The sequence below is a fragment of the Emys orbicularis genome, chromosome 4, assembly GCF_028017835.1.
Source record: "Emys orbicularis isolate rEmyOrb1 chromosome 4, rEmyOrb1.hap1, whole genome shotgun sequence".
Classification (NCBI taxonomy): domain Eukaryota; kingdom Metazoa; phylum Chordata; order Testudines; family Emydidae; genus Emys; species Emys orbicularis.
In genome coordinates this window covers 13804033-13821618 of record NC_088686.1, presented here as the reverse complement: position 1 = coordinate 13821618, position 17586 = coordinate 13804033, and the positions used below count along the sequence as shown (strand labels likewise).

Genomic DNA, 17586 nt, shown 5'->3' with positions numbered 1-17586 from the left:
TTAGTACAAAGAGCACCATCTGCTGGCAGATAGGCATATCTAGCATTGTTGTAAAGGATGTAAGTTCAATAAAGTTGTTGTTGCACTGCAAAAGGCTGGCCTGAATTGAACAGGTAGTATCTGTAGATATGGTGTAATGGTGAAGAGGGCCTCAAGGCCAATGCCTCCCCCTCTGAAAATTTAGTAGATTTGATCTGAAAAAAAGATCAATGAGATACAATCAACACTGAACCTGGTGTTGCTATTTTTACAATTATTTTTCAGATTAGAACTAGACTTTCACATTCATATGAATTAATTCAGCGATCATATATTGGAGGCCATCACAGTGGTATCTGAGTGCCTGTCTATATTTAAATAACCTACCTTTCTGACAACTTGTTAAAGACCTGTTAACATGGATCCTGGTTCTTTTATACATGCGCCTAATAATTTTCTTGGCACATGCAAAAGATTCTAAACTATTCACTGAGTGAGATTTAACATACCCTACTCTGCAGGAACTATAATAATCACTTATTTGAATTAGATATTTTTCTCAGCTATTATCCTCAGCTAACTTTTAGTTCTGTTCCATTACCATGGAGCACTTAATCTTTCATTGATCCAGATTGGACATCAATTGCCTTTTTAAAATTCAGAACGTTACTCTATATGGAACCAATGATTTCTAAATTATTTTCAGCATCAATTGTTTAATAGCTTCAGAATTTAGCCTTTAATGGAGATCATTTTGGTCAGTTGATAATTTAGCCCTGATGACACAAAATATCCATTTTCAAACTCTCTTATTCTTTTCAATCCCTGAAAACACATTTAATAAATGTTAGTTTAGCATAAATGTAGAACTCCCATTGAGTTCCATGGCCATTTAATCAGTCACATAGTCTCTTAGCTACATACCAGTAGTGAAATTAATGGGGCTTTTATCATTAACTTCAATGGGACCAGTATTTTGCCCCAGGAACAAAATTCACCCTGTGCAGAAAGTCAAGGCCTGTGTACCACTTAAGTCCCATTTAAGTCAGTTCTCAAAACAAAGGTTAAGTGGGACTTACCTGGTGAATTTCTCATAGGGAGAATACCAACAATGAGCCTTTAGATAATGAACAACTTTCTTTCTCATAAAGATAAAAGTTCCCTGTCTGCAAGAAAAAGTGCCTCTCCAGCAAACTAGAGTTTTCTGGAGAGATTTAAAAATCAGCTGATTTCCCTACAGTTTGGGGAGTAAACCATTACACTAGACAGACACATTTTAATCTCCATTAGCCATCTCCACAAACATGTGCTGGATCAACACTCAGATATATTATTTCTCCAAGGCTTGTATTACAGGACATCATGACTGCTCCTTTCTGTCAGTGAATAGTTTTGCTTTACCTGAATTGGCAGGCAAAGTTTTGGGGGAACGTTTGAAACAAGATTAAATTCAGTGTCAATTACCAGGGCTTTTCATCCCTCCCTTTCCCACGGATATTGAACTGAATCTGAATAAATTTAAAGTTAGAGGGAGTCTGCTTAATCACTCGGCTCTGAATACACCACTCTTCAATAAAAGGGTAGCTATCTGCACCTCGCTAGAGCCTAGATACAACTTCTAGCCAGCAGTTATAGATTTCCCAATCTTTAATGGCCAGACTAGTAATTATGTATTAATATTTTCTTGAGGCACTTTTACAATTGGAGTTAAAGTTTCTAAAATCATCTCCTATATAAATGTGGATCTGCACTGAACCCTTGTAATTAGTCGATTTCATCATTACACAATCTTATGAACCCCGCAGCAGTCCTGGGAGTTGGGATTTCTCAGTGCGCTATGCTAATGCAATACTGACACCTAGAAACAACTCTAGTTTCACCCTCGTAACATCAGTTAGAAGTCTGGTTTCTGATCTGGCATTGGAAAATGATCAAGGATCAACAGGGATCTTATTAAAAAGCAACAGTTATGTTTGATACCATCAACTACACTATTACTTTTTTTTTTTTAATTGTAAATGTTTATTAGCATGTTTTATTAGCATATACATGTTTTATTTTTAACTTTTCTACTGAAAAGCTAAACAGATACCAGCCTCTAACAAAAATATTAGCAATCATCTGTTTTGCTGTGCTATAACCACTAAGTATCAGTGACTTTCTGCTAAGTCCCTATTAAGCCAACAATTTCGATTACCCTTGTACTAAGCTATTGACCAGAAATGCTAAGAGCTTTTAAGGCATGGTCATCTGACATATATATGCTGTGGGTTGAGCTGATTGAATACTGCAAACAAGCATTTGTGAACATTGGTTTTGAATTTGCTTTGCCTGGGTCCGCACCCCCAGCATTCCATGAACATTCACAGGAACAATTTTGTGTTTGCAAAAAGAGAAAGTGTTGTGAATCCTCATGTGACTGATGACTGGCTGCTGTGTGTTAGATTTCTGGATTCTAAGAACTGAAGTGGGGTTATGTTGTAACCTTTCAGGGAGAATATAAATGTTTTTTATTCTACCTTCTCTGTGTATGCTGTGAACATAACAGGCGGTATGTGGCCTAGTGGCAAATCAGATGGTCCAGTGGTTAGGGCACTGTCCTAGGACTTGGGAGATGCAGATTGAATTCCCTGCTCTTTAACAGACATCCTTGGGCAAGTCACTTACCCTTTCTGTGTATTAGGTTTCCATATGTAAAATAGGGATAATAGCATTTCCCTAATTCACAGGGCTGTCGTGAGGATAAATATATTAAAAATTGTGAGGCATTTGGATACTACGGGTCATATAAGTACCTAAGATAGATACAGCTGTTGTTAAATAGCAGGCACAGTGTTCAGAGTTTCTAGGCCCAACACTGCTTTTGGCTCCAACCATATTGAGAGTGGTTTGGTCAGCAAAGCGGGAGGGAGGGGGAGGACATGATTGAGTGACTAGCTCTGGCAGGTGTACCTGTGCGTTCTTTCAGCACCAGCCCGAGGAGTGCACCACTCATGGGGGAGAGGGCATAGAGGAGCCCAGAAAAGACAAACTGAAAATGAGGACTATGGAAAACTGGGGTTTTGACTGAATGAACATTTCGATGACAAGCATCTGCTTTCCTGGCAAGCTCCAATTTTTCAGCAGAAAACAGACCATTTTTGGCCAAAAATTGAAAATGTTCCATTTTCAGTGATTTTTCTGCTAAAAAAATGTTTTGGTTTTTCAATGAAAAAGTGATTTTTTTTCAGGATTTTTTTTACCCTCAATCAGCTCCAAGAAGGCTGTCTTTGGTGGGTGTTATCTCCTGGAGAACAGGATGGGCACCTGAACACAGGTGCATTGGGGACAGCACCTCAACCCTGCCCTTCAGCACAAAAGGGGTCATAAAACTGGCTTAGCCAGTGAGCTAAGGGTCCTCCTGGAGTATGGAGCCCTCAGCGTGGGAGGTGTAGAAGGGGCAAAGCTAAAGGGGTCTGGCTGGAACACTGCAGTAATCCGGTGAGCCATCCCCAGATAAGATCCTTAGTCATTGGCTGCTGGGTGCAAATTAGAGCAGCTCTGAAACTGGGGGACAAATCAGTCCCTGGCTTGCCTCAGGATGAGGATGTAGATGACATAAAGCTGGGTTTTCTTCCCCCTTTGGGTCCAGTGCAACATGGAGCTCACTTGGACCCAAGGACCTTCGAGTCTGCTTGATGGTAGCAGGGTTTAGGCTAATTCTAATCCGGTGTGAATCTGGAGTCACTCCACTTAAGACAATGAAGTTATTCTGGATTTGCACCAGTGTAATAAAAATAAATAATTATCTGCCTTTATATGGTATTTTACAAAGTCAGGGAAACATTATTAGCCCTATGTAGCTAAGAAGGAATCTATAGCAGAGAGAGGCAGTGACTTGTCCGGAGTCACATAGCAAGTCAATAGGAGAGTCCGGAATAGAATCCAGATGTCCTTCACTCCTAGCCACATGTTCGTTTCACAAGCCACCATCGCCCCTGAGATCAGAATCTGGCTAGCATGTTCCCCATTGGTTTGTGAAACTTGTCTGTGTGGTAGTTTTTATTGCATGATTGAAAGTCCCACTCAATGCCTATTATGACCCAATAACCTCTCACTGCCCATTGGCAAGGAGGTTACAGGAATGTCTTGATTCTGATGTGTACTTTCTGATTCATCAAAGAATATCATGTGGGGTCCTAAATGAAAGCCAGGGCCACACTGCTCATTAATATCACTGTGAAATGGATGTACAGATGCTAGGTAAGGAGTTAGGTATGTGTGCTGACCAATAGGCAGGGTTGACCAATAGGTTTTCTGTCAGGCAAGAAATGTAAATTAACCACTGTAAGCTAACACAATGGCTAGCCATTTACAGGTGAATTCAGAGAGATATGAAAACAACAGGCAAGCAGCACATGAAAAATGAGCCACAGATGGTTATCTTGACTCTGAGTTCAGACAAGGAACTTTGGCGATATAAACAGAAGGCAAAGAAAACACACCTTTATCCTGCATCTAGGAAGTAAACAGGCAGTGTGTTTACATGCATAAAAATGGGATCTCAACCAACTCCGGTTTAAATGCTGCAGAAGAGTGGGATAAAACTTCTTTATACAGAAGGTTAACCTGTCAGATTTAGTCTCTAGAAAGCATGATATGATTTTGTTTTATATGTAACTCTTTGTTTCCAACATTCTTACTGTCATTTGAATCGTGAATCTTTGATAATAAACTGGTTGTTTTCACTATAATTATATCTCAGTGCAGTGATATTAAACCTGGTGCCACTCGTGAGTTGAAACTGTTGTGTATACTGTTTCTCCAGGGACAGCCAACCTGGTATTTCTGTGAGTGTTCAGTGGATAAGGGGCTGAACACTACAGGGGAATGCTTCAAGGAACTGGGGGATTGGGGTGCACCTAATTAGGGGGAGGGATAGCTCAGTGGTTTGAGCACTGACCTGCTAAACCCAGGGTTGTGAGTTCAATCCTTGAGGGGGCCATTTAGAGATCTGGGGCAAAAATCTGTCTGGGGATTGGTCCTGCTTTGAGCAGGGGGTTGGACTAGATGACCTCCTGAGGTCCCTTCCAACCCTGGTATTCTATAATTGTTACCTTGCAAGACAAAGTGAGGCCTGGCATAGCCCAGAGAAGAGTGTGTGAGTGACTAACTGGTGATGTTAAGAAACTGAAACTTGGTTAAGCACAAGCAAGACTCCCTCTTATTGGAGGGAGGGGATAACCAGGTGGCTCACAGTCCTGGTTACCTCAAGAACCATCACACCTCTCACAGTATTTCTGCAGGCTAAATAAAACCTGGCAGTGCATTCATTCCAGGTGCAGGACTCCCACTGATCTCAGTGGGACATATGCAGAAGGATTGCAGGCTTAATGTCTTCTGATCAAGACTGGATGCCTTTCTGGAAGTTAGGTGATAGATACAAGATATTGGGCTCCATTCATGGCTAACTGAGTAAAAATCTATGGTCTGTGATATACAGGAGGTCAGACTTGGTGATTTAATGGTCCCTTTTGGCCTTAAACTCTAGGAAAATCTATGACTCTATGATTGGGCGCTAGGGACTTTAATGTACACAATTTTTTTTCCGGGAAATATGTTCACAAACTGTGCCTGGAAAATAAAATGAAACAGGAAGGCATATTCATGAATATTTATATTTCTCCTCAACACAAAGCCATTGAGTGGTTATTTACTGCACTTGGTTGCTGTTTTAACGGCTTTCTTCTAAGACTCAGTGATGGCAGTGGTTATGTTTTGACAGCATTATGTTTTAGGGAAGGCATGGGCATATTGTTCCATCATTGCATTGCAAAGATCTCCCCAGGGGTGTGGTGGTAAAACAAGAAGTGGGTAAACTAACCTTTCTAGTGTTCCAGGCCAAGCAGTGCCCTTATTTTGAAGTGGGTTTAGGCTAGAATGACATCGGGATGAAAACTGCATGTGCCATTAAAATGCATTTTTGGCTGAGCATAATGAGCTGGTAGATAACACACCCATCAGTTGTGATGGTCATACAGCCAGGATTGGTTTAGCACAGGAGAGTAGGAGTGATTAATTGCTTTATTCCTTAAATTAGAGGGGGATAAATACCATATTCCCCAAATGAGAGGTGGGTAAACTCCATACTATACTATACTTATGCTATACTACTGCATTCCCCTTAACAATGAGTGAAAAATCCTTAAATAATAATTAATCCATCCAACTCTTTAGGTTGATATTAACAATTATCAACACTCATACTTTGTAGCTCGTACAGAAGTTAACTAAGTGATGTACACCACACTCCCTTGAGATAGGTAAGTATTATTAATTTTGAGCACCCAACATTCTCTTTTACAGAAGGGGAAACGGAGGCAGAAAAGTTTCCAAAGTGACCTCAAATTCTGAGTGAAAGCACCCAACATTCTCTTTTGAAAATCTGGCCGTTAGGACCGGATTTGTCAGATGCTCGGGAACCACAGCTTCCATTGGCTTCAGTTGTAGTCATGGGTGCTCAGCACCTCTGGAAATAAAGCCCCACATTTAAAAGCTGGGCACCCAGGAATTGAGAGGCCTATAATTAGAGGTCACTTGTGAAAGTTAAGGGTCTAAGCAACTTACCTAGGGCCACAGAGAGAATTGGCCTCAGAGATGGAACTGGAATGCAGGAGTTGCTGATTTCCAGGCTCAGCTCATTTGACACTCCAATTTAGCACATGTGATCATTGCTTCTTCTAGTGGCTGGCCCCAGCAACTATAAATTACTAGTAGTAGTATTTATTAAATAAAGATCAGTTGCCCCATTGTGCTGTGTTGCCCCAGGCTCTGTCCCAGTGAGCTTAGGGCCAGATTTGCAAAGATATTTAGGTGCCCAAAGGTACATATAGGCATCTGATGTGCTTTTCAAAAGCACCCAAGTCAGTCAGGAAGTCAATACCTTTGAAAGCGTGGCCTTTTGAGTCTAAGTAGACAAGACAGATGATGGGCGGGGAGACAGAGGCGAAATGACTTACCTCAGGATGCAAAGCAGGTCAGTAGCACAGCCAGGAATAGAACCCAAGTCTTCTGACTTATTTCACTGAACCACATTGTCTCTGCACATGAAGTAACTGTCACATCTACATATGTTACTCATTTAGCTCAAGTGACAGGGCTTGTGCTGTATCTGCTGAAGGTTCCAAGTTGTCACTGACGACTGTCTGTGTGTCTATTTGACTATTTTGCAATTACATTCAAACTGGGCCTTTCACCCACAGTGCTCGGAGTTTCCTTTCACACAGGCGTGTGAGACCAGGTGCTCGTTTACCTTTATTTTTTCTATAAATTAATCGGATTGAAGATTATTTTCCTCAAAATCTCTGGAGAAGGGGAAGCTTTGCAGAAAGAGCAATTAAAAGACGTCACTTTGACATTTCACTATGTGTTCTTTTTGTGTGTTTTCTTTAGGTGATGCAGAGGCCTTTCACCTCTTCGATTACAGTTCCACTAAAACATCTAAAGGAGGAGACCGGTCCTTTTACACATCTCTGATAGCAGATGACCGTTACACGTCTCCACCAGATTCCACCTACTTCTCGGGAATACTGCAAAAAGAAAACAGCCATGTTACTTGTTCAGACAGCACAGAAGGATTTAACACAATAGGGCACTCCATTCAAGATGTGATGGGATTTGAGTCCCGTGGTTTGTTTAGCTCAGATTCAGGAATAGAGATGACTCCTGCAGAATCCACTGATGTCAATAAAACCTTAGCAGACCCCATGAAAGTAGAAGCTTATAAATACATGGACATAAGTAGATCAGAAGAGGTAAAATACCAAGAAAGATGCAACACAAGCTTAGAAGACAAGAATACAAGCTTTATCGATAAGTGCCCTGAAACAGCAGCCAAGTTAGAGCATATTTCTGGATCTAAGAAACCCACTTTTGAGGAGACAAAAGTGGCCAAAGGACACAACTTTTTTGAAGACTCAACTGTTCCATCCTGTGCAGAGGAAATATTTGGTGATCAACACAGTGCCTCACTGATTACAGCACCGGTCAAGATTACACTCACTGAGATAGAAAGCGTAGGGGAACCTGCAAACAAAGAGTCACCTCCAAATAAGCAAGAAACAGGGCTGAAACCAAGCCATGAAGTGGTTCCAACAGTGACTGTGTCAGAGCCAGAAGATGACAGCCCAGGTTCTCTCACACCACCATCTTCTGGCACAGGTAAGATCTCCGACACCCAGTATCTTACTATGCTAGAAAGTGATTGGGTGAGATCCTGACCACATTGAAGATAATGGCAAATCTCCCATTGACTTCAGCCGGGCCAGGATTTCACCCACTTTGTAAAAATAGCACCCCCTTACTTTGCAGGTGAGTGCTCTGTGTGTGTTCAGAGACTTATCATTACCTAAAGTAATAGCCTGATTTCCAAAGGTGCTGAGCACTGCAGCTCCCATTGAAGTCAGCTGAACTATGTCAGGTGCTCAGCACCTTAGAGGATGTCAAGGTTTTACTGCTCTTCGCTTCTGTTCACACTGCAGAGCCGAAACCAAATGGACAGAGTGAGCTGGAGTACACATCTCCAACAAAACTCTTAATGCTGCCCCCAGCTAGGGAGGCATTGTAGATCAGTAACACTCCTCTGAGAGGCACTGGGCTTTTGCTACAGACCAGCTCCCCCTGGAGCCCCTTCAGGACAGACTATGGCCACAATCTAGCCCTAGCCACAGAAGCCCATAAGGCCATTGTCACCGTTCCTTTTCAAAGCAGAGCTACATTTGAAACCATGTTGTGAATTGCCTTTGCAGTTCAGGAGGGGAGAGGGAGTGAGAGCGCTCCATGGGATAAACACCTCTGTGTACACAGCCTGCACTTGGAAGGAAATGTGCCTTAATTTTGTGCTAGTGTTTGTTTGCTAAACTCCCAGCATACAATAAAGCAGAAACCCAGGATGGTGCTAACAATCTCTGAGACCCCTAATGTGATTTAAGCCAGTGCCCTGGCATGAAGATTTGGCAGCTGGGAGAGGTTGGAATCCTTGTCATTGGGAATTAATTATTGTTGGTTTGTATTACAGTAGCAGCTGAGCTCAGGTCCTCCTTGTGCTAGGCACTGCATGTAGACGTAGACATTCCCTGGGCTGAAGAGCTTACTATTATGTAGACAGGCAAAGAGTAAGAGGGAAAAGAGAGAGACATAGATTCATAGATTCTAGGACTGGAAGGGACCTCGAGAGGTCATCGAGTCCAGTCCCCTGCCCTCATGGCAGGACCAAATACTGTCTAGACCATCCCTGACAGACATTTATCTAACCTACTCTTAAATATCTCCAGAGATGGAGATTCTACAACCTCCCTAGGCAATTTATTCCAGTGTTTAACCACCCTGACAGTTAGGAACTTTTTCCTAATGTCCAACCTAAACCTCCCTTGCTGCAGTTTAAGCCCATTGCTTCTTGTTCTATCCTTAGAGGCTAAGGTGAACAAGTTTTCTCCCTCCTCCTTATGACACCCTTTTAGATACCTGAAAACTGCTATCATGTCCCCTCTCAGTCTTCTCTTTTCCAAACTAAACAAACCCAATTCTTTCAGCCTTCCTTCATAGGTCATGTTCTCAAGACCTTTAATCATTCTTGTTGCTCTTCTCTGGGCCCTCTCCAATTTCTCCACATCTTTCTTGAAATGAGGTGCCCATAACTGGACACAATACTCCAGCTGAGGCCTAACCAGCGCAGAGTAGAGCGGAAGAATGACTTCTCGTGTCTTGCTCACAACACACCTGTTAATGCATCCCAAAATCATGTTTGCTTTTTTTGCAACAGCATCACACTGTTGACTCATATTTAGCTTGTGGTCCACTATAACCCCTAGATCCCTTTCTGCTGTACTCCTTCCTAGACAGTCTCTTCCCATTCTGTATGTGTGAAACTGATTTTTCCTTCCTAAGTGGAGCACTTTGCATTTGTCTTTGTTAAACTTCATCCTGTTTACCTCAGACCATTTCTCCAATTTGTCCAGATCATTTTGAATTATGACCCTGTCCTCCAAAGCAGTTGCAATCCCTCCCAGTTTGGTATCATCTGCAAACTTAATAAGCGTACTTTCTATGCCAATATCTAAGTTGTTGATGAAGATATTGAACAGAGCCGGTCCCAAAACAGACCCCTGCGGAACCCCACTTGTTATACCTTTCCAGCAGGATTGGGAACCATTAATAACTACTCTCTGAGTATGGTTATCCAGCCAGTTATGCACCCACCTTATAGTAGCCCCATCTAAGTTGTATTTGCCTAGTTTATTGATAAGAATATCATGCAAGACCGTATCAAATGCCTTACTAAAGTCTAGGTATACCACATCCACCGCTTCTCCCTATCCACAAGACTTGTTATCCTATCAAAGAAAGCTATCAGATTGGTTTGACATGATTTGTTCTTTACAAATCCATGATGGCTATTCCCTATCACGTTACTACCTTCCAAGTGTTTGCAGATGATTTCCTTAATTACTTGCTCCATTATCTTCCCTGGCACAGGAGTTAAACTAACTGGTCTGAGGTAAGTGACTTGCCCATAGTCACTCAGCCTGTCAGTGGCAGAGCTCGAATTATAACTCAGGGCTCCTGTCTCCTGAGGCCTAGACCAGTGCCATGTTTCCAAGCAGAAATGACTTCTCCAAACCACCCTTGCCCCTGGGCAGCCTTGTAGCGTATTCCCCACATTTTCCCTTCAAAACCACAATGAACCCATTGTAAGATGTACTCAGGACTGCTGTATTCTGATTGCCAGTGCATTAAAAAAATATACAATCAGTGGTATCTGGGATGCTCCACAACCTAGTATTGGAGGGTCACAGGCAGGGGTCATCAAAGCCTCAGGGCAGGCAGGGTGTTGTGGTGCATGCTGGGAGTGGGAAGGGGCAGGAGCTCAGACTTGTTATATAGGCTCTGAGGCTCAGTAGGGACGGATGACAGAGATGAGTCAAATAGAAATATCATGGCTTGTTTCCTAGCCCCTCTTCTCCCCCCCCCCCCCCCGTCCCACTCCCCAGGGGTCATGCTGCCAGTACTCCTGAGGGAATCTTTGCTCTCTAGGTCAGGCAGAAGAGAGGAAGCCCTGATTCATTTGCAGGTGAGGCTGGAAGCAGAAGCAGTTCATCTGCTGCTCAGCTCTGTTCTCTGCTTTGACCTTTCAGTGGCATTTAAGTGCATCGCTGCCCAACTGAGTGATGGGGACCCATAAGTGGGTTATCAGGGAGCTCCCACTGGGTCACGTGCACACTGACCGAATCAGCAAAGTGTGGGCAGGGGAGCGAAGGAGGAACTCCCTTGCTTCTCTCCCCTCCGTGGCTGTTTCTCTCCTGCCATCTCTGCACTGCTCCCCTCCTCTTGCCCATCACCCAGTCCCTGAGTGGTTCATCAGGCTCTGCCACTGTCCACAGAGAAGATGGCAGGAGAAGCAGCTCTTCCAGGGTCTGTGAAGCTGGACAGCCTGTTGGAACAGCTGAGTGCTGGGTGGGCCAGGAAGAGAGAGGAATGGGGAGGGAGAAGCACCTCTCCACAGAAGTGTCACCCTACCTAGCAGCACTAGCTCTTCCCACCCTCATCACCACCGCTCAGTAGCATCAGCATCTTACTTTGTAAGCCACCCATTCATCAGCATCAGTCCCTCACCCAGGGCCAGCTCTAGGATTTTTGCTGCCCAAAGCAAAAACAATTTTGGCCGCCCCCCCCCCCCCGTTTTTTAATTACCCCACCCCTGGCCCTGCCTCAACTCCGCCTCTTCCCCAAATCCCCAGCCCTGCCTCCTCCCCCCAGGCTCTCAAGTCTGGGAGGGAGGGAGGGAGAGGGAGCAGCGGCCGCTCGGGATCTCCCCCTCCCTCCCAGGTTTGAGAGCCTGGGAGGGAGGGGGAGCAGCGGCGCGTGAAACGGCCGCTCGGGATCTCCCCCCCTCTCCCAGGTTTGAGAGCCTGGGAGGGAGAGGGAGACCCCGAGCCACCGCGGCGCGCGAAACAGCTGATTCGCGGGCCGCTGCTCCCCCTCCCTCCCAGGCTTGAGAGCCTGGGAGGGAGGGCAAGTAGCGGCGCGCGAATCAGCTGTTTCGCGCCCGTGGCAGCAGCAGCAGAGGTGAGCTAGGGCGGCCGGGGCACATTTTTAGGGGCGGCATTCTGGCGCCGGCCATGCCGCCCCTAAAAATGTGCCGCCCCAAGCACCAGCTTGTTTTGCTGGTGCCTAGAGCCGGCCCTGCCCTCACCCACAAAACAGCCAAAAAACCTGTCCAGTGCTCCAAATCCCCACAATCCTTTGCACATCCTCAAGGGATTGTGGGATGTATTGGCTTGCAAAATGACTTGCGGGTGATGGACCGGAAAAGGTTTGTTTCACACATGCCATCACAATTATTTTTAAAGGAAAAGACATCCAAAAAAGCCTGTAAAAAGGCTATTTAAATGTTGGCACATATGCCATCTTACAGTGCTCCTGCCATAGGCCTCTGAGCATTCATCTCACCATCCTGTCTATTTACGGTACTTATATGGCCCCCAATTTCTGTACAATTGGAGTGCCTCACAATCTGTAATGTGGGTACCAAAAAACCCCCTGTGGGGTAGGGATGTGCTCTCATCTCTATTTTAGAGGTGGGGAACTGAATCACAGAGAGACTACATGACACAGAAAGCCTGTGGAAGAGTAGGGATTTGAACTGGGCCATCCTATCTCTGTGACGCTTGGCATGGACTGCATATCTGGCATAGTGCTTATGTGTGTTCCCTCTCACTCCACACCCAGGCCTATTGCCTCTCCATGCTTCCAACAAATCTGTATATAACTGGCTGCTGGGTTTCATCATTATTGATTTCCCTAGCTACTTCCTATTGCATTAGGTCCATGCGTGTGCATTAAAGGGAGGATCCAAATACTGAATATAATTAATATTCCTGGATAGCTTGGAACAAATGTACACCATTGTCTGATTATGAGCAATCTGATCCACGCACATTCCTGCTTCTTAAAGCCCTCATTCAGCAAAGTGTCCCTATTCTGCAAAGCACTGCTTACCTTTAAGCACCTGTTTAATCCCATTCAAAGTTAAGCACATGCTTAAGTGCTTTGGTGCACAGGGGCTTTAAGGAAACTCCTGCAGCTGTGGGCAAGAATCTTTGTATAATAATCAGGCTTGGAAGAGATTTGCTTTTCTTTTTCATGGGATAATACTGAACTTTATTTCCAAGTAATTCAATTTTTACTGAGGTTTCTTTTTATACTAAAAGGAAATAAAAAACATCAGGTACTAATTGTTGTTTGTTCAAACTTTAATGATGGTAAAAGCCTATCTTCAGAAGCATCATCATATTAGATCATCATATTTCCTAATAATGGCTTAGCATTGCATGGTTACATATCATGGATTACTGGAATGTTTGCTAATAGTCTCTAATGCACTCCGCATGTTCACACATGTATTCACTGAAATGCCTAGAATTGCTTTCCTGGCTTTCCCTGTCTGGGGCCAAATCTTGTCCCTGGTACAGTTTGAATGACTAGGCTGTGCTCTAGAAAGTTCCATGGCATTCCGAGGAGGAGGAGGAAAAGATTGGCTGGTGGATCGCTTCAGCTGTGGAGCTGCTGGCTCTGCTTCCACGCTTTTCCTGGCCCACTTCTGCCCCCTATTCCATTGCCTGCGGACCTGCACAGAGATCCCCTGGAAATCTGTATGCTGTGATGCACCACATGGTTGCCATTGCCCTCCATTGGGTCAGAAAATCCTGTCCCCTCATGCAGCAGGACCCCACACATTTTGCTGTGTCAGAGTGTTCCACAAAGGGGAGGTGAGATCCCCCCCTTGTAGTAATGAAAAGGAGGCATTGAGGGGTGAGATGTGCTGTTTCTATGGGTGGAGGAGAAAATAGATGATTGACATTTGCTGATTAAAATCAAAATGATCCAAGCCTAACTTACCCTACTCTGTCTGAATTCCCAGTCCAAGCTTCTGTTGTTTCTCTGTCAGTTTTGCTGAGGATGGTGCTCTCTAAAAGCCAGACGCCTGCAGATATGCACTAAGGCCATGGCTTCCTAACTAAAGCAGGTTTGGAGCCTAGAAAACAGAAGAGCAATATGCTATTGTTCATATCCTACCACCCAATGCTGTGTGGTCGAGAGATAATACACCGCTCCTGTCACTCTGCCATTGTGAGCAGGGAAGGAGGTCAGCAGGTGATTCATCTGACAGTCCCACAAGCATTTGCTTGTTGTAAGCTGGAAAGAGAAGAGCAACACAGCTCAGACCCATCCCCAGGCAGGCTACCAGTTATTATTGATGATAATAATTTCTACTTCACTGGGCCCAACGCTGGCCTGATTCCAAGAATGAGTTTGGCCCTGTGACTCAACCCCAGTTTACAGTGCTATGGGTCTCACAGAATGAACGGGCCTCTGTGCTTTGTCTGTTGATGAAGAGGAATATATATTCCTATGTGAGCAACCATCACATTAAATTGCATGCCAATAACTAGGAGCAAAATACTGAGTTAGATTCTCTACCGTGCTTAATTTCTGCTGGGCACCGCAAGGCGGGGAAGCATGATCCTGAAGCTGTTTTATACAGCCCTCGAATAGATTAGAGCAGCCCTCAGTGGTCTCCAGGATTTCATCCACCAACAGAGGTTTGCAGGAGCATTGAGCACTCCGACAACACCCCTTCCCTGCCCTATATGCTGGGGGCTGCAAGAATGATGTAGAAGCTGGCTAAGTTCTCTCTGTGCCCCGTGGGGAAATATGCCCTCTTTCTGGTCCCTTTTCGCCTCTGGATAGAGTGAGCCAGAGCCAATTGTCACTGGGCCAATTTCTAAAGGTTCAGACGTCAACTCCCTTCCTCAGCTCCTTGTCCCAGTCTCTTTGCCCAGCCAGATTTTCACCAGGACAGCAAAAGGCACATTCCTGACACAAAGGCTACCCCTTGTCAAATTTGAAGTCCCTGCTCCAAAGCATGGAGGCAGGAGAGCTTCACAAAGAAAAGGTTGCCAGAATTTTTTTTTTAACATGGGCAAAACAACATATTTTCCCTAGACTTGTTCTCTGAAACAGCTGAACCGCTTTAGCTGAAACATTAAAAAAAAAATCAGCTTGACGCAGACACCTAGCATGGAATATTTTAGCCCAAATGGTTAAAGTTAGGCAAAATTATAGGCAACTGAAAACAGAGTCTTATTATGGGAAGTGTCGGGCAACCTTAATAATAGGTGGTGTGATCAGCCATTCCTAGAATTCAGACATGCATATATATTTGCTGTTTTAAAAAAAGTTTTATAATTACATGAATCCAATTAGCTGTTATAGAATATATCTGGGACGCCAGAACAGATGATTATTCATTATCCAAATTTAGTATATCGGGAGGGACCAGATTCTGCATTCCTCATACCCCCAAAACTCCCGATGTGGTCAACGGGAGGCTTGCTCCTTTGTATCCAGATGGAGAGTGACCAATATAAATATTAAAAAGGGTTTAAATATAAAAGGTCAAATTATGTCAGTCCAGATCATGAGATCTTCCCTCCTATTTCACTGAGCCTTTACCCAAGACAGCCCTCATTGGCTTCAGTGGGTCTTTGCTTGAGTAAAAACGGAATAAGGTTAATTTCCATTGTTACCTTGTTCCTGATGCACACAGCATATTTGACAAGCAGCTCACATTGGATCTGAGTCTTTCTAATCCATGGTACTGAAAATTCAATCCCAAGTGTGAATTGCAGTGCGAGTGAGAATATTGCCTTATTAAAAAGAATATTGCATGTTGCATACAAAACACTGAAATGAACATCCATTGCCAAGAGATTGCTAAGAACTTTTTCCTCTATAAATTCAAGAAAATGTTTCCGAAATACTTACTCTGTGCGTGCGTGCATGCGTGCATGCCCCTGTACATGCACGCCCAGAGTGTATATTTATGTGTGTAATTTTTATCTTGATAATTTTCCCATTTAAAAAATAGCTAATCTTAGGTTGCTGGGAGACCTTGGGCATACGATGACACTGACCTCCTTGTAAAGCACATTTATGTCCTGCTTTCCATCCATAGATCTCAGAGTTAGGTATAATTGTTTATTATTAAAGGTAATGTTGCCTGCTTGTGTAACCAGTCCTGCTAGCTGAATCTGTGTTTGATTAGGCAACAGACAGTGATTTAAAGCAATCAGAAGTTATCTTTGTTAACAACATTGTGTTTTTTCTCTCTCTCTCTCTGCATGGGATAACAGAACCATCTGGCTCAGAATCTCAAGGTAAATGCAGCCTGTCAGAGGATGAGCTTATCGGTGCCATTAAAGAAGCAAAGGGCTTTTCCTTTGAAACCGCTGAAGTCCGGCGTTCACCAGGTCATTATACAGAAAAACAAGATCAGAAAAGCAAGCCAGGGCGTCCAGCTGTTTCATCCCCCTTAGATAACGAAGCCAGCAGTGCTGAGTCTGGTGACTCCGAGATAGAGCTGGTCTCAGAAGACCCGCTAGCTGCTGAAGAGGTGCTACACTCCAGCTACATGACCTTCAGTCATATCGGAGGGCCTCCCCCTTCGCCTGCTTCTCCTTCAATACAGTACAGCATCCTGAGGGAAGAGCGTGAAGCTGAACTCGACAGCGAACTGATTATCGAGTCATGCGATGCCTCTTCAGCTTCTGAAGAAAGTCCCAAGAGGGAGCAAGATTCTCCTCTCATGAAACCAATAATCATGGACATAATCCAGGAAGAGAGTGGTTCGAGAACTGATGCTTCCGACTTTGAAGTAAGTAAGACAACAGAGAGTAGGATGAACAGGGAAAATCTAGCTGAGTCTGCTTCCTATCTGAAATGCTCTTTTGTAGCACCCAAAGTAAGTGTTGAGCCACCAGCCTCTGCCATCGGTACTGAAGAACTAAAAGAAAAAATAATTCAGAAGAAGCCACTTGAAGCAACAGTTGTTAACCAAAGTAAACTGTCGTCCAAGGACTCTGGGAAAAGAAGTTCCTTGGCTTCCCCCTCACTGCCATTTTTAAATAAGCAAAAAGGTAAATGCAGAAATTTATGTTGTCTAAGTAACATGTTTTTCTTGAATGCAGCGAATGGGGGATGTGTATGATTAATGTAGGAGGGTTTTTTAATCTAGGAGGCAAAGCAATAACAAGATCAACGGCTGGAGTTTGAAGCTTGACCAATTCAAACTGGAAACAAGGCACCTATCTTTAACAATGCAGGGTAATTAACCACTGGAACTGCTCACCAAAGGGTGGGGTTGATTCTTCATCGCTTTAAATCCAGGTGGGATGTAGTTGTAAAAGAACTGTGCTAGCTCAGCCACAAGTTGCTGGGTTGATGTCAGAATCTGTGGGTGGAGTCCTATGGCCTGTGCTATGCAGGAGGTTTGAGTGGATGATCACAATGGTCCCTTCTGCTGTTATAAATCTGTCTATACAGTTAGTAGAAAGACTGGGGTCTGGTCTACACTACAGAGTTCAGTTGACGCAAGGCACTTACCTCAGCTATGGAAGTGTCCACACTTACATTTCAGTCCCGCTGACATAACTGCCCCCTCACGCTGACTTAATAACTCCACCTCCACGAGCGGCGAAGAGTCAAGGTCAATGTAATTAGGTCGATGCA

General features: G+C 44.0%; 1 protein-coding gene across 1 annotated transcript in view; it reads left to right on the top strand.

The window, feature by feature from the left end:
* The window catches only part of RTN1 (reticulon 1), a 186384-nt gene that overhangs the window by 93732 nt on the left and 75066 nt on the right, over positions 1-17586 (top strand). The window contains exons 2-3 of the mRNA XM_065403210.1: positions 7411-8178; positions 16212-16994. Coding sequence (XP_065259282.1) covers positions 7411-8178; positions 16212-16994 — 1551 coding nt within the window. The remainder of the gene's footprint in view (positions 1-7410; positions 8179-16211; positions 16995-17586) is intronic.